The sequence below is a fragment of the Aquila chrysaetos genome, chromosome 2 (assembly GCF_900496995.4).
Source record: "Aquila chrysaetos chrysaetos chromosome 2, bAquChr1.4, whole genome shotgun sequence".
NCBI lineage: Eukaryota > Metazoa > Chordata > Aves > Accipitriformes > Accipitridae > Aquila > Aquila chrysaetos.
In genome coordinates, this window is record NC_044005.1 from 23,904,304 (window position 1) to 23,921,400 (window position 17,097).

A 17,097-nucleotide genomic window follows, 5' to 3' on the forward strand; every position below is an offset into this window, starting at 1 on the left:
TACAAGGTAGTGCAATCTCTTCACTGGACTCCTGGATTCTTTTCCTTACTGGCTTGCTAGTCTTAAGAACCTTGTGGTTCTTACCTAACAGTGGTGTGGGTTAGATTCTGTGCAAGTTTTCCCCGCTTTTTAGAGAAGTGCACGAAGCAAGAAGGCGGGCATTGCTGTCTCTGCCCTTTGCGTATTTCTGAGCTTTGTGGTGCATGATCTGAGCACAGATACTAGACTGGTTATAAAAGAGCAGGATCACTTCATTTGCGACTTCAGATGAGGAATGTCTTAAGGTTTCTCATACCTGCTAAGCACACACGGTGGAATTTCTGATTTTGCTGGCAATGCTAATTTAATTTAGATTTATCATTTTTAAATACTGTCATGCTGTACATTTCGAACATAATTAAATGTTACTTTTATGAACAGCGTATCTTATGCTTCATGTACTTTTGTATTATGCTGATTTTATAAGCTTGATTCTAGATCCATTCTGCGTGGAGAGTAAAGGCAGATCTGAGAAAGCTCATTCTCTAGAATCACTTGCTGCTTTTGCCAGAGAATTATCTAGTCTGCTCAGAATCACCTGGGACTTAACCTCCCTGCTTTAAACATTTGAATGTTTAATGGATATATAGTTGAAATAAAATTTAAATGTGTAGCTGTTCTAGAAATTAAAATCTTTCCCATTTTTAAGGAAGCACACCTATGTTTGTTATAGCATAGAATAAACTGTGGCTCACATTTGTTACGGTCATAATTTTTTTTTTTCTTCAGTTACAAATATTTATAGTATGTTTTCTTAAAAAAGGGGCTAGGGTAGCCCCTTCAGATATACTTAGTTATTTCAGTAAATAGGGCTTTGCATTTTGCTGTGGAGGGAGAACAGGAAATAAAATCAGTTTTTGAGGGAAATGTATGAAGTTCAGGATTATCTAATTTAATTTCTTCTCTACCTTTCTGATCAGAAATGTGAGAAACTAATGTTGGACTATATCTTAGCTCTTGCTTTTCAGAGCTGGAGGCCATCTCCAAAGGTGTGTGAGTCTTAGACGTATTTTGTGAAGTGAGGAAAAGTATAGGATAATAAAAGAAAATCAAGTACAGGCATTGTGGGAACAGAAAGGAGAGGTGGATAATAAGTGTAAGGATAGATTTTTCAAAAAGGCAACTGCACAATAATATTGCAAAGAAAGTTATGTGTAGAGGAATCTCTTGTAATGTGGTAACTGGAGGGAAAAGAATCTGAGCAAAGGATATCATCTGACAGAACCCTGGAAATACCACAGTGTTAGCAGTGGATAGACTTTTTGTGGTGTGAAACCTGTATTCCCGTTTTGGTATATGTTCATTTGTCTTTCTATCTGTAAAATCTGTCCTTTGAAACATGACGTATGTTCATAAGTGGGAGCTAATATTTAAAATACTGTGCTGTGTTAAAGGATTAGACTTTGGCTTGCATATGTAAATTTATTTTTGGATTGCATACCTCATGATCATATTTACATGGTAAACAACGCTATTAGCTCTTTGCTTCCGACACAGCTGCTATAGCATAGTATCTTTTCACTGGTAAAACTGAAACATAAATGCTCTACTTTGTCATTGGTGTTCTTCCGGAAAGCAAGCTTCTAAACTAAGATCATTTTAAAAGTGAATTCCTACATTTGATTAATTTGATACTTACTTTATAACAGGCCAGATCCTCCAAGTGGTTAGAACTGCAAATGGAGCTCAGTATATCATTCAACCACAGCAGCCAGTTGTTCTACAGCAGCAGGTCATACCACAAATGCAGCCTGGTGGAGTACAAGCACCTGTTATACAGCAGGTAAGGAAAATTTTTTTAATAGGTACACTTGAAAGAGAAAAAATTATAGTAATTACTAAAGAGGCTTGCATTTTTGTGCGCAAATTGAAATAGAACACAAAGTCAGAAATGGTATATTTAAAAAAAAAAAGAGAGAATTGTGTTAAGTAGTGTGTTTTTTAAAAATGAACAATTTTGAAATGTTGTTTTCAATGCCACCTTTATTCTTGCCAAATTCTGACTGGCTGCAGTTTAAAATTTCTTTTGTGTGTCTCCTGATGACAATTATATTATGTGCGTAATCCTAGTCTACATCCTTTTAAAAATGTGTTTATTGGTTAAAATGATTGTGTGTCACATAACATAGAAGAAAATACCTAAAGTAACACCCCCCCCCCCCCCCCAACCTTGGTTATTTTAGTAGTGAACACAGTATGTTTTACAAGGATTTTTGTTCATCTACAAGGTCAGCTGTGTGTCCAGATTGTAAGCATTGAATTTAGCATTGTGTCAGAGTTCTGTAGTTTAAGCATCAATAACAATTTGTAAAGAGTTTAAAGTTAAATGTTTTATAGAGAAGGTTTAAAAAGAATCTTTTACTTGAGTTTAAACATCCTCTGCTGTGTTTGAAACTCAGGTGTGGCGGTAGTGCTAGCGTTTTAGAATGGAAAGACAGTAGGTTTTCTTAGATTTAGCAATGCAAAATGCAGGAAATGGAACACTGAGTAGTGAAAGAAGGTATGTTATTGAAGATTAAATTATATATCTGGTATAGGTTGAATATTTGTAACTCTTGTTTCTCTAATTAATGCAAGTCAAATTGATATTCTTTAATTGTTTTCTGTAAGTGATGTGGTAGTCTGTTACGTTAGCAGCCACAGTACTTGCAATGATATTCCATCAGGTTTTGGCTCCTATCCCTGGAGGGATTTCCCAGCAGACAGGAGTGATTATTCAGCCCCAGCAGATCCTGTTTACAGGAAATAAAACACAAGTCATACCTACAACAGTGGCTGCCCCTACACCAGCTCAAGCACAGATTCCTGCAGCTGGTCAGCAGCAACCACAACAACAACAGGCACAACCACAAGCACCACTTGTTCTCCAAGTTGATGGAGCAGGGGACACATCGTCGGAAGAAGAAGAAGATGAGGAAGAAGATTATGATGATGATGAAGAGGAAGACAAAGAAAAAGATGGGGGTGAAGATGGCCAAGTTGAAGAGGTAAAGTTAACATTATTTCAAAAGGCTGGAGCATGCTTGTGTTTCATTTCAATTTTTTTTTTGCAATATTTGAAAGAAAACTATATGCTTCAAATAATACTATATTCCAATAATTTTAAGAATATAACTTTTATCCATGTACTTCAAGTTCTTTATTTCCCATGTTGAAGTTGTGGAAACTGTGTATAATAGCAAAGCACCTTGAAATGCAGCTGGGGAGGGTGGGAGACTTGGCAAAAACTGTTAATTGTCATGAATGCCCTTTTAAAAACTTTGGTAATATTTCTGATGTTATGGAGAGGTCAGCCATGTAATTATGAAACCTTCATAAGCAAACAGAAACAGTCAGCTCCACTTGGGACTGAGTGCATAAAAAAGCAAGGTGTTAGGAAGATTGACAAAAAGGAGACCATATATTTAGTTCACTGAGGGGACCGATAGATGTGGTCTGACCTGTACCTTACTGACTATTCCATTGCTTTCTGTTACACTAGAACAAGCCTGAGAACTCAAATTTGATTATAAGCACCTTCTAGAAACACATCTGACCTTGATGTAATGAAATCAGGAGATAGGAGCAGGAGTGAATATTCATTGTAACTTATTGCATTCTTAACAATATGTGCTTAATTTAGACTTCGAATTTGCTTGGTTTCAGACTCGAGCCAGTGGTTCTTACTAAGTTTTGATGCGTTGCACCGAAAAGCCCCACAAGAATAAGAAATTAAAAAAAAAGAGGGGCGGGGGGATACTAATAAGCTAAAAGTACTGTTATTTCAGTCTCTGACAGGAAACCTGGTACTCCTAAATCTATAGCTAAAACTATACCAGCATTTTGAACTGTCAGATCACTTCCACAGTTCTCTGCAATTATATTAAGAATCCATTTAAAATGCCAACATGAGGAGTAGCATTTCATAGTCTGTATCACCCATGCAGTGTATGCAGGTAAAACTAATTTTTGTCAAGGAGTTAAATCAGGTTTTCTGTAGTACATCTACAGTGGTGTCTAACAGTATTTTTCTGTTACAACTTACAGGTTGGGTTCACATCACTTTTCCATTATATTGATCAGCATTGATGTCCATTTGAATGTTTTAATAGTTGCCTTACTAAGTATAGGTCATCATGCTTATATATTAAGTGTTCTTTAATAGTGCCTTAATGCTAACGTTCTTGTGGAAATTTTTTTATATGCCAAGACTTTATTACCAGCATGCCAGAGATCCCCTGTTATTTTTGCTACCTTTGTTCATCAGCAGTTACTTAATGAGTGGACCAGTTCCTTAAAGCTTTTGAAATCACTTAAATATGGCATTACTTTGGAAGGAATTAAGACCTCTAGTACACCTTTTTCTTCTCTCACTAGCATCTCCCCTGTTTAGCTTATATATATGGGAGTAGGTGGGAAATGAGGATTATACAGAAGACTTCAGAAAAGTTGTTCTGCCTTTATTTAAAGGTTGGTTTAGCTTTTGAAATGTTTGTTATTTACATGAGATGAAAAAAAACCAAACCAAACCAAATTTCTGCTGGAACAGAGTGTTAGCAGAAAGAGGAAAAAATGAAAGTAATTTTTAAGGGACATGAAAATACATTCTAGAAGGTCTGGAGAAGTTATTTTGTATGTGTGTATGCAAGATCATCTGAAGGCATCTTTTCCCCTCCTGTAAAAACTTTCTGCATGTGTTGAGGTCTGTTTTTGTTTGTGGTACATCAATGTGAATAAGTCATGGAGTTGCTATTTTTAATGGCACATAGGGAGTGATGTGACTAACGTCGCCTTTCCATTGCTTGAATGCTTTAGAAAAATGAAAATCTGCATAATAATTTTTTTGTAAAGACAAATTGCAAGCACCAGAATGTTTACAGTAAAGGAGCAAGAATGGTTGTGGTGACAGAAGGCTGCAGTGCCCAGAATCTGGCCTGGACACTGAAGTTCCAGAATAAAATTGGTAAGGATATCTTCTCAGGATGGAGGGCAGGAAGGAAGAGTATGTACATCAGCCCTCTACTGGAAAGCCTAATACTGCCCACCTCAAATGCATTTTAGGTCCTGTTGTTCATAGACAAGACTGCAGCCTTGTGTGAATAATCAAAGTAACAGCTCTGATCTTACTAAACAGCATAAGTTTTTGCATGTGTTTCTTTCAGGAGCCTCTTAACAGTGAAGATGATGTGAGTGATGAGGAAGGACAAGAACTGTTCGATACGGAAAATGTTGTTGTGTGCCAGTATGATAAGGTAATCTCTACAGAACAGAATCCAAGAATTCTATTTTCTCTGTTCTTCTTCCTATCAAGTTACAATTTTTAAGTAGTAACTTTGTGACTGTTAAGTACAGGTAGATCTGTAAAGATTGTAACGTGAACAGTAATATAAGAATTAGCTATTTGTTTTTAAAACAGGTTTGTGTGACATGTTTGTACTAAGCTTGGTAACGAGTAAAGCTTAGAAAAATTTGGCTGCATTTTCTTTTTCTTCATCATGTCTTTTTGTGACCTTTAACAAAAGGTCAGTCCTCTGGGCTCAGAAGTGAACTAGTGTAAGTAAGTTTGTACGTTTGCTGTGGCTGTGAATGGAGGAAGTAGTCATTATGATTTAGACTTGTGGAAAACTGTTCCTTGATTACTAAAAATACCTCTTCGTGGTGATAGAATAGTTATCAGAGGAGAAGGTTCTTTCTGTGCTATGCATTCTTCACTGAAATGGCAATGTGGAATGCTTTTGCTTATTTTGCTTTAAATTCTGCTGAACTGTCTTGCCGACTCTATAATGACTAATTTCTTCTTGCATATTTGCCCCGGAATATGCAAGGATTCATCCATGTCTGGAATTGTTTTAAATGTGTCTAGAGGATAGCAGACAAATTTTTACTGAGATAGTATGTAGAAAGATTATTCAATGCAGATTTTCTTTCTTTTCCTATGCCAGAAGAATTGGACTGTGATGAATAAGGATCCTTTTTAAAGCAGAAAAAAATCTGTATGCTTGTTGAATAAAAACTCCTACATTGCGAGGAATGGCTTGGTTAGAAAATCTTCAGTTATGCCCAGACTATGCTTAGACTTGTCATCAGATTCAATAAATAATTTAAGATAGAGGAAAGTGGTATCAGTATCTACATCCCAGCCATCTGTCCCCTCCAGACTGTAATCCAAAACTGTTAGTTTCAAGGCATTTTGTGAGGATAGTGAAGGACCTTAGAATAGCAGTCAGAAAAGCTTGTTGGGAGCTGCTAAAGCTGAGCAACAGGAACAACAGGAACTGCTCTGAAATCCTCACCCTCTTAAAAGTTAAGAATATGAACTCAGTAGGGAACAGTGTCCATCATTAACCTCTACTGCCACATGCTCTGAAAGGACTTAATCACTTACCAAACAATTGTTGTTCAGTTTGTCTCTATAAAATACACAGGATCAACTCAGTTGTTCTGACTAGAGTTCCCTCTTGCACAGTGTCCTACATCAGCTGATGGTGGGTGCCTCTGGAACAATGAGACAAGGGCAAACAGGTAGCCATGCTCATGTAAAGCATTTTACCATCCTTCTGTGAACCGTCTCTTGAGGGAGAGATAGTGGCTTTGTATCAAGTGGCCAGTAGATTATTTTTCCTTAATTTGTCAGAAATTAATTTGATTATTTTTTGAATCCTTGTAAGCTTTGTCTTATGACAAGAAGTTTCATAAATGAATTCTGTGATGTGTGGAGAATTACCTAGTTGTTAACCGATTAGTTTCATATGATACCCTAGTTCTTTATTTAGAAGAGTGTTTCCTCTGCTTTCTTGGTGCCTTTTATGATATTGCAGACCGTCATAAGCCTCCTCAGTCATCTCTTTGAAATCAGAGCTACACTTTGCTTGGTTGTTATTTGTGCAGCTGTCTAAACATTTGATTATTCTTACTTTCATTCTCCAGATCTGTTTTATTCTTCTGTCTCTTATTTGATACAGGTAGGTAAGGTTGAGGGAGGATCAGAGCTATTCATAACACAGGTGAACCTTAAATTCATTAAGTGGTATAGCAATGTTCTGCATGTGTGCTTTTGACCCCACTGAACACAGAGCTGATGTTCTCAAGGAGAAGTCTTAGAACATTGGGATCTCATTCCTGACTTGTAATTGTCAACTCAAACCCATCATTTTTTCTTTCAATGTAAGTTGGAATTGTTTTTTCCATTGCTACTACCTTCATATACATTGAATGCCATCACTGTTTTATTAAACAATGAGTTAGGGCAGTAACAAAATTCTGCAGCTCTTCAGTAACTGTTCTTTTGTATTATCAGTGACGTTATGTCGTTTTCCAGATGATCAGTGAATTCTTAAACCATTCAGACTCCAGCCAGCACAAATCTCTTCTGGAATGATCTCATTTCACTGAAAAAACAGTGTTCTTACCCTTGTTTTCCCATCCTTATTCAGTTATTTATTCATCCGAGGACCTTCTTTCTTACCTCATGGCAGCTCAAATGCTTCTGATGAGGGTTTTTTATTGAATGCGATTTGGAAGGGCAAGTAGAGTATATAAGGCAGACCTTTCCTTGTTCATTTATTTTCTGTTGCCACTGGCTTTTTAGCTTAAAGTGAGCACAGACCAAACAATAGTACTAATGATTGAGTGCTATGGTTATATCTGTTCTGGTGCTACTTTACTGTTTGTTTCTACAGCACTAGTAGTAGTAGATGGTGAGACATCGTGTCCTTGATGGAAATTGAAAAATTGCAATGGGGTTTTCCTTGTTTTTATGCCTTTTGTAAGATTTTTCTTAACTTCGTTTAGATCGCCTAATTATATTTTTATGTTTTATCTGCAAAATTTATGATAATCTTTTATCTTTTGGACAGCATTTCAGCTTTCTGAAAGATCTTTGCTTTCTTTGAATATCTTCTTGTCCTGGTGCTTAATTGTACAGGTGGTCTTTTGCTCTTTCTGATGCCCTTTTTGATAGGTGGCAGGTATTTATCTGCTCTGTGCTTACAGTATGTGGGGGCTTTTGGGGGGTGGTTTGGTTTTGGTTTTTTTTTTTTTTAATTTTTTTTCAAAATTTACTCTTCTACCTTTAGACTGAATTTTGTTCAGTTTCCTTTAGTTTTAAATTGAACATAAGAACATAAATTTAGTTACACACTCTTCTAGTGGATTTATTGACTTCTTATTACCCCTGGGAAAATGTTTGCCGTACATAGTTGCTGTTAGTTCTGGTGATATTTTCCAACTTAAGCCCTGCACACTGTCTTGAACCAAGAAAAGAGTTGTGTGGTTTGTGGGTTCCTGACTTAGCTTCTTCATGAAGTAGGACTTGACTGTATAGTATCTAAACAGCCTCAGTGTTGCACATTGATGTTTACTCAGTAGGCATAAGATAATTAAAGTCTTCAATACTACAACTATTTCTTGTCCTTGTATCTTCTCTGATCTCTTTTACCACGTGGTCAGCCTGCTTCCTGTAGTCAGGTAGTATTTGTTTGGGAATAGGCATGAAGAAAGAAGAGTTCTGTATGGAATATTTTTGTAAAGAGAATATGAATAAAACTGTTGTTTTATTCTTTGTCTTATCCTACGTCAACAGGAATATCCATTATAACGTGAAGATCCATTATGTCACAGGCTTCTGTAATTTGGACTACCTGGGGAGCAAGAATGGCAGGAATGGAGGCTTTTTTTTTTTTTTTTTTCTCTCCACTATGAGTGTGGTGAGACACTGGAGCGGGTTGCCAGGAGAAATTGTGGAAGCCCAATTCCTGGAAGTGTTCAAGGCCAAGTTGGATGGGGCTTTGAGCAACCTCATCTAGTGGAAGGTGTCCCTGCCCATGGCAGGGGGGTTAGAACTAGATGATCTTCAAGGTCTTTTCCAACCCAAACCATTCTATGATTTTTTTTTTTCTTTTTCTGTCCGAGTATTTGTTGGGTTGTTGCAAATAACTGGACTCATCTCCCAGATTAATCTTACAAATTTCTTTTAAACAAAGCCTTAAAAGGGCCAATATTTTAACTGGGAAGACTATAGGTTAAAGTTGAAGCTTCATGCCATCATCCCCAATACTGGAGATGTTACCTTTCTCACTTGACACTTTACAATGAGAATTGGGATGTAAATTGTATACAATGACTCACCATTGAGGAGAAATTATAGAATGTAAGACTAGTACATATATTCGATATCATCTTGTGCATTTTGTACCATAGAGATTTTCAGACTGAAAACTTTGTAAATAATCCACTTGCCTTTTAACCAAAACTTAACTTTCGGAAACCCAGAGTCAAACTCTAATATTAGAAGTAGAAAGTTGAATAGGCCTGCTATCTATCTATACATAACATATTCAAACTAGTTTTCATGCAGAATGGAGTTTAGACAAGAGGTGCAAATAATAAAACTTGGTGTTTGACTATTTCAGGGCTGGTTTAAAACGTTAGTTAGTCTTTCTGTTACAGTGGTTGAAATGGGGATTTCTGGCTTTCAAGTGGAGTTTTGCGGCTGTCATAATCAAAGATGATTTAATCAAATTAAAGCAGCACAGGTGGATATACCTCTCTTCTTCCTTTCCAACCACCTCTAAAAATGTGCTATATGCTTTGGATTTTGGAATGCCTCTGTGCTTGCGTGGTTTTGTGACAATTGCTGTCCGTGGTTTAAAAAATGAAAACAGAAAATACTGCTATATGCGTAATTAGGGGTTTTTTTCATAGCTAAATGCAGAATTGATTTTCAAGATATTTGTGGTAATTTAGTAATGTATGTCTAATAGTTATTTTCATTTTTTCTTGCCCTTGTAATTTACTTATTTACTATTTCTGATGCAAAGTAATAGTTCAACTTTTTTCCCTGTTTTTAGATTCATAGAAGTAAAAACAAATGGAAATTTCATCTCAAAGATGGCATCATGAATCTTAATGGAAGAGATTATGTATTTTCCAAAGCCATTGGGGATGCAGAATGGTGAAGTTTTAAAAGACAAAACAAAAAAACTCCCTGTAACAGGAAAAAAAATCAAAAGCAGGAAAGGTTGAGACTTGGACGTATACTCCAATCAAAACGTGTATCTGCACATCGGAAATAAACAAACAGAAGTATTGGAACAAAGGTAAAATGTGGCAACAAAGACACTACTTCAGATGAGCAAGCCATGGACTGTAGCAGCTATAGCATTGTCTGGGAGCTGGTTTCGTGTGTTAGGAATACCTTAATTATCAATTCTACATACAGGTACCTACAGCTGGTATTTAGCATGTAAGGCTTTGTTCCCCTTCCCACCCCACCCCCTTCCCTTGATTTAAGATTTTAAATACTTCTTCCACTGATTGAAGGAACTCTTCCCTTTGATAGATTATTAATCTGAAAATGCTTATTGTGTGTACAAATCTTTGCTTTGAACACTTCCTTTTGGTAGTGAGGATGGTCAGAATGTTACTTAAACTGCGTGCAAGCTTTGTACAGAAGGGTAAGAATTAAGGTGTTAAATTTTAAATAACTTGTATAAGGAAAATATTTTTAATTCTGATATGCTCATTAATTATTATATCTATTTGTTGTTTTCAGTTCAGTTCCCCATAAACAGGTTGTTGTTCCTAGCAGTTACAAAATGGTAAAATGATCATCATTTATATTTCAAAATTATTTTAATTTCGTATAAGTGATACCTTTTATTTAGGGCTGTATTTTTTTAAATACTAAGCACCTGTAGCTCCCTGCAATGAAAGTCAGATTGCTTAACTTGTTAATTACATTCTTGCTGTTTGGTGGTGGTTCAGCATCACTGAGTTGAAACGAATAATATAGTTTCCATTGATTTTTTTTAAACTTTTTTTTTAAAAAGGCTTTGGAGACCTTTTGAATCAAATGTGTAGGTAATGGCATAATAGATGCGTTCCTTCACCTGCTTACTACACATGTAGTCCAGACATCCACAAATAATTCAACAGACCACAAGAATGACTGAATTTTTAATATAGAAAATCACATAAAAATGCTAACATTCTGGCTGCAACTCTGTTAATCAAAGATCTGCTTTACTAAAAAGTATAGCCATAAGTTACTTGCAGCAGTTAACCTCTCTAAAGTTTCCAGGTGGCACGTAATTTCATGAAGAGAGCTGCACAGCTTTGAGAACACAAATTTTGTTAGAGTATCTTTAGACTGTCTTGGTAACAGAAAATCAAGCAGTTGGATGCACTAAACCTTGTGTAGTCACTTTTTCACTTGCCTTTTCCAGAGGTGTGGTTTTTGTGGTGGCATTTTTTTTATTGTGGGGGTTTTTTTGTTTGTTTTTTGTTTGTTGGTGGGTTTTGGGTTTTTTTTGTTGTTGTTGTTCTTTTTGGTTTTTTTTTTTTTTCGTGAAAAGCAACAAGGTTGCTCCCCCCTCCTTCCCTTCCTCTCCCGAGAAGTGAACACCTTTTCTTCATGCATAGGTTATTCTTGCAAACTGTGCTTTCGGAAATGCAGTTACTTTTGAGTGAGGAGAGGGAATGGGCATTATACTTCAGAAACTGTTGAGGAAGGAATGTTCATGTGGCTTACCATTTAAAAAAAATTTTATGTTTCATTGGGTGCTTGGAAGGATGACAAAAAAAGGACACAGCAAAGATAATTTTAACTAAATTGGGAAGACTTTCAGAAGCAGACATTTGAACCATGATTTCTGACCTTTTTATGGTTGAGAATGAAACTTCTAAAACATTATTTAACAAAGTCACAAGTGTATTTTAGCAGTATATAATGACTGCGCTGATTTTCATTCTCTCTGATTTACTTGCCTCCGAGTATGTTCATAATCTCAGTAGTATGTAGAAAACTCAAAACACATTGTGAAGAGGGTTTTTTTGGCTGTGATTTTGTACACCTGTGCTCTCATTGATACAGACTAAAACTGCCTGTAGGCTATATCTAGAGCCATATGGTTGTTAGTAAGCCATCTACATACATAACTTTATGAAAAGTTAATTGATGTTTCTTCTAATTCATTCTTAAGTAATGGAATTGTCATTTAGAGTGCATTTTTGGCTTGGGGCTTCAAGGTATCTCAACCTCATTGGTGTCTGCTTTCTTCTGAACAAAGCAGATATTTTTATTTTTTTACCACTGTTGACACTTCTATGTACAACTGCAATGAAATCAATAATGAACCAACTAATTCCTTCCCTCACCTTTTCCATATCTGTTACCAACAAGTCTTAAGTATTAGACTTCAGAAGAATTCCCATTAACGCTGCACAGCCAAACCAATAAAAGGAAAAAAAAATCCCTTTAGTTATAGATTCCTGTTTATACTACTGGAACCCAGATTACTTGTACAACGCTTTGTTTTCATACATCTTAGTGATGTTTTTCACCCACATACGTATACTAGAAGCTGCATAGCCTTTTTATTTATTTTTAAGGGATAGCAGAACTTTAAAGATAACTTAAGCTTAGCCTGTTCTGAAGGATGTTAGAAGCTTTCTGAACTTGCACAGTCTCTTGCAAGCTAATTGTATGGTATGCTTTTCAGATAAGAAGTTTTGTCTTCAAATACAAATACCTGTGAAGTTTTCGGAAAGCCAGTCAAACATGAACATACCAAACTGTGCTCTTATTGCTACATCAAGTGTTCCTTTTTTTTAAATCAAAAAGCATGTTTTAATTTCATTTTATTGTAGCAGCTTGCTGTAAGAATGTAGTTTGCTTAATTTTATTATTGTACTTGAATTTTTAATCATGGTTTTAACAATGTAACTGAACAGACCATTTCATTAGGTTCCAAAGAAACCATTCCTTTCAGAGCGCAAGGGATTCCCGTGTTCATAGTTCATAAATGATTTCCCCCGCCCCCCCCTTGGAAATAGTTTTTTTGGTGGTTTGTTTTTTTTTTTTTCCCCCATTTAAATAGTTCAGTATTATGGAAACAATGATTTCAAGAGGGCTTATGTTAAAATTTGCACAGATGATGGAGCACCTTTTTATGATGGAAAAAATGGGGAAAGATAACTTCATAATTATAACCATGATGGCTGGTGGAAACTTGTAGAGCAACTGGGCAAAATTGGGAGTCTTGTGCCTTTTCAGCTTGCAGAATACCTGTTTTGCCAGTATGACAATACTTTTTTTTTGATTTCTGAGAGAGTAAATTTCCTGCAGTGCTTCAATAAGAAAAGCAACTTTTTTGCTCTAATTCTGTTGGGTTTTAGTGTGTGCAATCATTTTAAAACAACTAAGTTGAAAACAAATTGAAATATGTTTTCTTTTAAGGAGATAATAGAGAATTTAGTCACATAAGGAACTTTATATTGGACTATTTAAATAAAATGTTTTTATTCCCCCTCAGTTGCTGGTTAGCGACAAGATTTCTTTGAGGCTTCATACTCCTTGTTCCTGCATTGTACTCACAGGTTGCATTTGAACATCATTCAGTTTCCTAAACACAATTTAAAGTGATAGTTGTGGTCCGAGTTTATTTCCAAGAATATGATACGTGATTCTGAAGCACAGTTTCTAGAAAAGAGCAAAGAACACGTTGTGTCATGTAATGGATTTTTTTTTTATAAATGTTTTTTCTATTTCTGCTGAACAATTAGGAGTGTTAAAGTAGACTTCATTGAGTCTGTGAAAATAATTCCACTGCTTGACAGTTAGCAGTAATCATGTCACCACATAACACTACCAGAGTAAAATTTCTTAATTCCAGTGGAGGAGTTAGAGACCTTGTTAACTAAAGTTCATTTTGATTCAGTCTCTTCAATTTGTAAAAGCTCCTTTAAAAACAAAAAAGCCCCCCAGAATTTTCCCCAAAGCAAAGCTTCTTAATAGAATGCAATAAGAGGTCCAGGAAGTGAACAGTGGTTTTAGGATAACGCACACTGGATTGATACTGGGCTGCCTTACACAGCTTCGTGGGGTTTGCTGTGTGCCACTCCACCCCACCCGTGCACCCCCAACTGAAATTAGACTTCTCTTCAGACTTTGAGATCAGTGACTATACAAGATGAAGAAACTTGCATATTGTTATGTATTGGTGTCTCACATTTAAAGTCTCATTTTCTCATTGCTGTGATTGGTTGGGAAATGTGTAAAAACCAGTCCGTTGGTTTCCCTGTTGTCTACTTTTTTCAGGCAGTTCATGCAGTGTGTCTTTTAATTATTATTTTGTGGACTTGACATTGTGGAACAAAAGGAGCTTTTTTTAACAGGAAGGACTACGTTGGGTTAGCTATATGTACAGTCATCCAATGAGACATGTTCCAGAGTGCATAGGGTACCAATAGATTACGGAGTGGGGGAATATCCTTTTTTGCTGTTCTGAGCTACTATTGTCAACTGCTGTTGTACATATACTGTTATGTGTAAGGGGGTAAATATATTTATTATGTTTGTAAAATTCATTCTGTACAATTGCAGATCAAGGTTGCTCCTCTGTGATATACAGGATATTATGTTTCAAAGGCCATGCTTGGAATACAATTAGAGAACTTAGTATTTTGATGTACTAAGACCTATTTTAAGTTTAATATTTTGCCTTTGCAAAAACTTTAATTAAAGATGTTATTTAAAAATGTTTGCCAGTTCATTTACTATCTTGCATGTGCATTTGTTTAATATGTGGGGCTTAATGACTACTACGTAATAACGCCGAATTTCTGAATTTATTTTCATCACACGCAGGTAACTTCACTGTCACCTACTTGCTGAGTTTGGCTTGTGGACTCTCCATTTAACTTCATCACAGTGTTATTAAAAAAAAAAAAAATCACATTTTAATCTTGAGGCCAGAGTTCCATATTTATTTAAAAATTTTCTCTCTATGGTAATTTGAGACTTAGGTCTTGATACAAGATTGGTTGAATAACTTGTGCCATCTGGATGTTAGTCCTGTAAATGGAAATACAAGACAATATCGAGAAGTAAAATACAGAGTTCTTGGATGATAGCTGGCTGATCATAAAGGCTTCATCTTCATCAGTGAAACTGGTTTGACAGAATTGCTTTCTTGTAAACAGGTGATATCTTTTTAGTTCTTGGCTAAAAGCAGTATCTTGAGACATGACTTGTGCTTTATTTTTAAACCTAAATTTTGAACTTGAAATTCTAAATATAATTGGAAAGAATGTAAGCTATAGACTATACTGCCTGTAGAGGGGGTTGGACTTTTGGAATGCAGTGATTCTGAAGTAATCTTTTAGCTATAGTGGTGTAAAGGTATAGCAAACCAAGAATCATCAGGAGTGGTATTTTCCTAATACTCAAGGTGGGGGGGATTCCCTAATACTTTCCTTGCCCTCCAGCCCTCAACACTTGGGCAAGTCAAAAAAAACCCCAGTACTGCTTTTCCCTTAAAATTTGCCTTACTTGTCATCTTGAAAAGGATTTGGAGATGATTCTGGATAAATAACTGTCAGAAATTATGATGTTTTGCCAAAAAAGATCATTGCAGTCTGAGCTTATATACTGTGTAAGAAAAAAACAGCTTGGAAGAATGGCCTGTTTTTCTGGCCAAAATATTTTCAAAAGGACCCTAAAAAGAGGAGGGAAAGCAGAATGCTGACAAATTAGTAGCAAACTCAAGTTGAAACACAAAAAAAAGCTGTATTTCATCCCTGTAAGGAAAGATGAGAACATGGTAATTGTGAAGGTTAATTGTGCTCTCCCAGCTGAGCATGAGCAAAGTATTTCAAGAATATTTTGGGGGCAAAATCAAGTATATTTAAAAATCCCTGATTTTTTTCTATCAGTTTGATTTCTTTATGGCTTTATTATTTTAATTGCAGAGGTATGAGAGGATAAGAATCTTGGGATATTAGCATAGCTTTCAGTATATCCCCATTTAGTTTCAACTACACATCATTGCTTACAACTTGACTGAAACTGTATTGGCTTTGGAGTTCATGTTTTGTTTTTTCTAAACTGGACTTTTGTTTGTAAAAGACTCTGTTAGAGACTGAAGGTCTTGCTGCTTGTTTTCAGAGCAGACTCTGTCATTCTTTTTCAAACTTTTTTTCACCACTAATGGGATTATGCCAAAACCACTCTAATCCTTTCAGATGTAATGACATCTATAGTACAGTCAGATGAACTGCAGTTGAACTACTTTTGACCTTCAGTGTGGATATATAACATTCAGAAAATTGTTTTTATGGCGTTTTTTTCTTTAGAGTGAAGACTTTCCTAATTATTTTCCGTGAAATGCCTGTGCAATTTTGTCTTTTTACATAGTATAAATGTGCATGTCCTTGCATGACCTGAAAGAGGATTATCTGAAATAATGAGGTAATACGGAGAGAGAATAAATAATTGAAAATAACACTTTGCATTACAAATGATACTGAGTTGCCCGTTTACTTCCATAGGTCAAAAACCCGTCTGAAGATGGATGTTGGTGAACTGGTATTTAAAAATGCCTTTTGGTAATAACTCTTTTAAAAAAATACATAGCTGTGTGTATTTGGTTTACACGTTCTAGTTTTTGTTTCCACTTTTAGTTCAGTTTTGTAAACAAAGTTACTGAAATTGAAAAGAGCAAGTGTTTAATTTGGATAAGTATATTTCAATAACAAATCCAAAACAAAGACTATCATTAAATTGTAAAAATAAAAAAAAAAAATCTTGTAACAGAAAAAATGTGTTACATCTGGACAGATGCGTGATTCTGTCAAGATAGAAATGCTTTTCCTTTGCTAGAGGTGCCAAATGAAGCAGAACTGTACTGCGGACAAGCCCTCTAGATGTACTGGAACAGAAGACACATTTGAATCCCCAGGGAGTTGGGATGCTGCTTTACAAGTGCCAGAGCTGGCAGGATTTAATGCTAAGGTAAAGAAAAGCCCTTCCCAGCTGGTGATGGAGAATATGTTTTGGACTAGCAAAATAAGGAAGGCAGTCTTTTCTGCTAAACCACCTGGCTTCCTGATTTTTTCAAAGGCTTATTCCCATTTCTCCTAGGAATCCTGCTACAGGGTCCCAGCAGATAGGGCTTCTTGTGTGTCCTGCCATACCAATGTCTGAGGATTTCATCCAGACCTTTCCTCTTGGAGGAACAACTGGCTGACTCCAGGTGCGCTGTCCGGATTCAACAGGCAATGTGTTCCGGGAAGTAAAGC

The 17,097-nt window shown here is 36.0% G+C and overlaps 1 protein-coding gene across 2 annotated transcripts in view; it reads left to right on the forward strand.

The window, feature by feature from the left end:
• GTF2A1 (general transcription factor IIA subunit 1) overlaps nt 1–14,556 on the forward strand; it is a 28,911-nt gene extending 14,355 nt beyond the window's left edge. For both annotated transcript variants that reach the window (XM_030033124.2, XM_030033115.2), the window contains exons 6-9: nt 1,689–1,822; nt 2,706–3,026; nt 5,181–5,270; nt 9,867–14,556. In XM_030033124.2, coding sequence (XP_029888984.1) covers nt 1,689–1,822; nt 2,706–3,026; nt 5,181–5,270; nt 9,867–9,974 — 653 coding nt within the window. In that variant the 3' untranslated portion in view covers nt 9,975–14,556. The remainder of the gene's footprint in view (nt 1–1,688; nt 1,823–2,705; nt 3,027–5,180; nt 5,271–9,866) is intronic.
• Nucleotides 14,557–17,097: the final 2,541 nt, after the last annotated feature.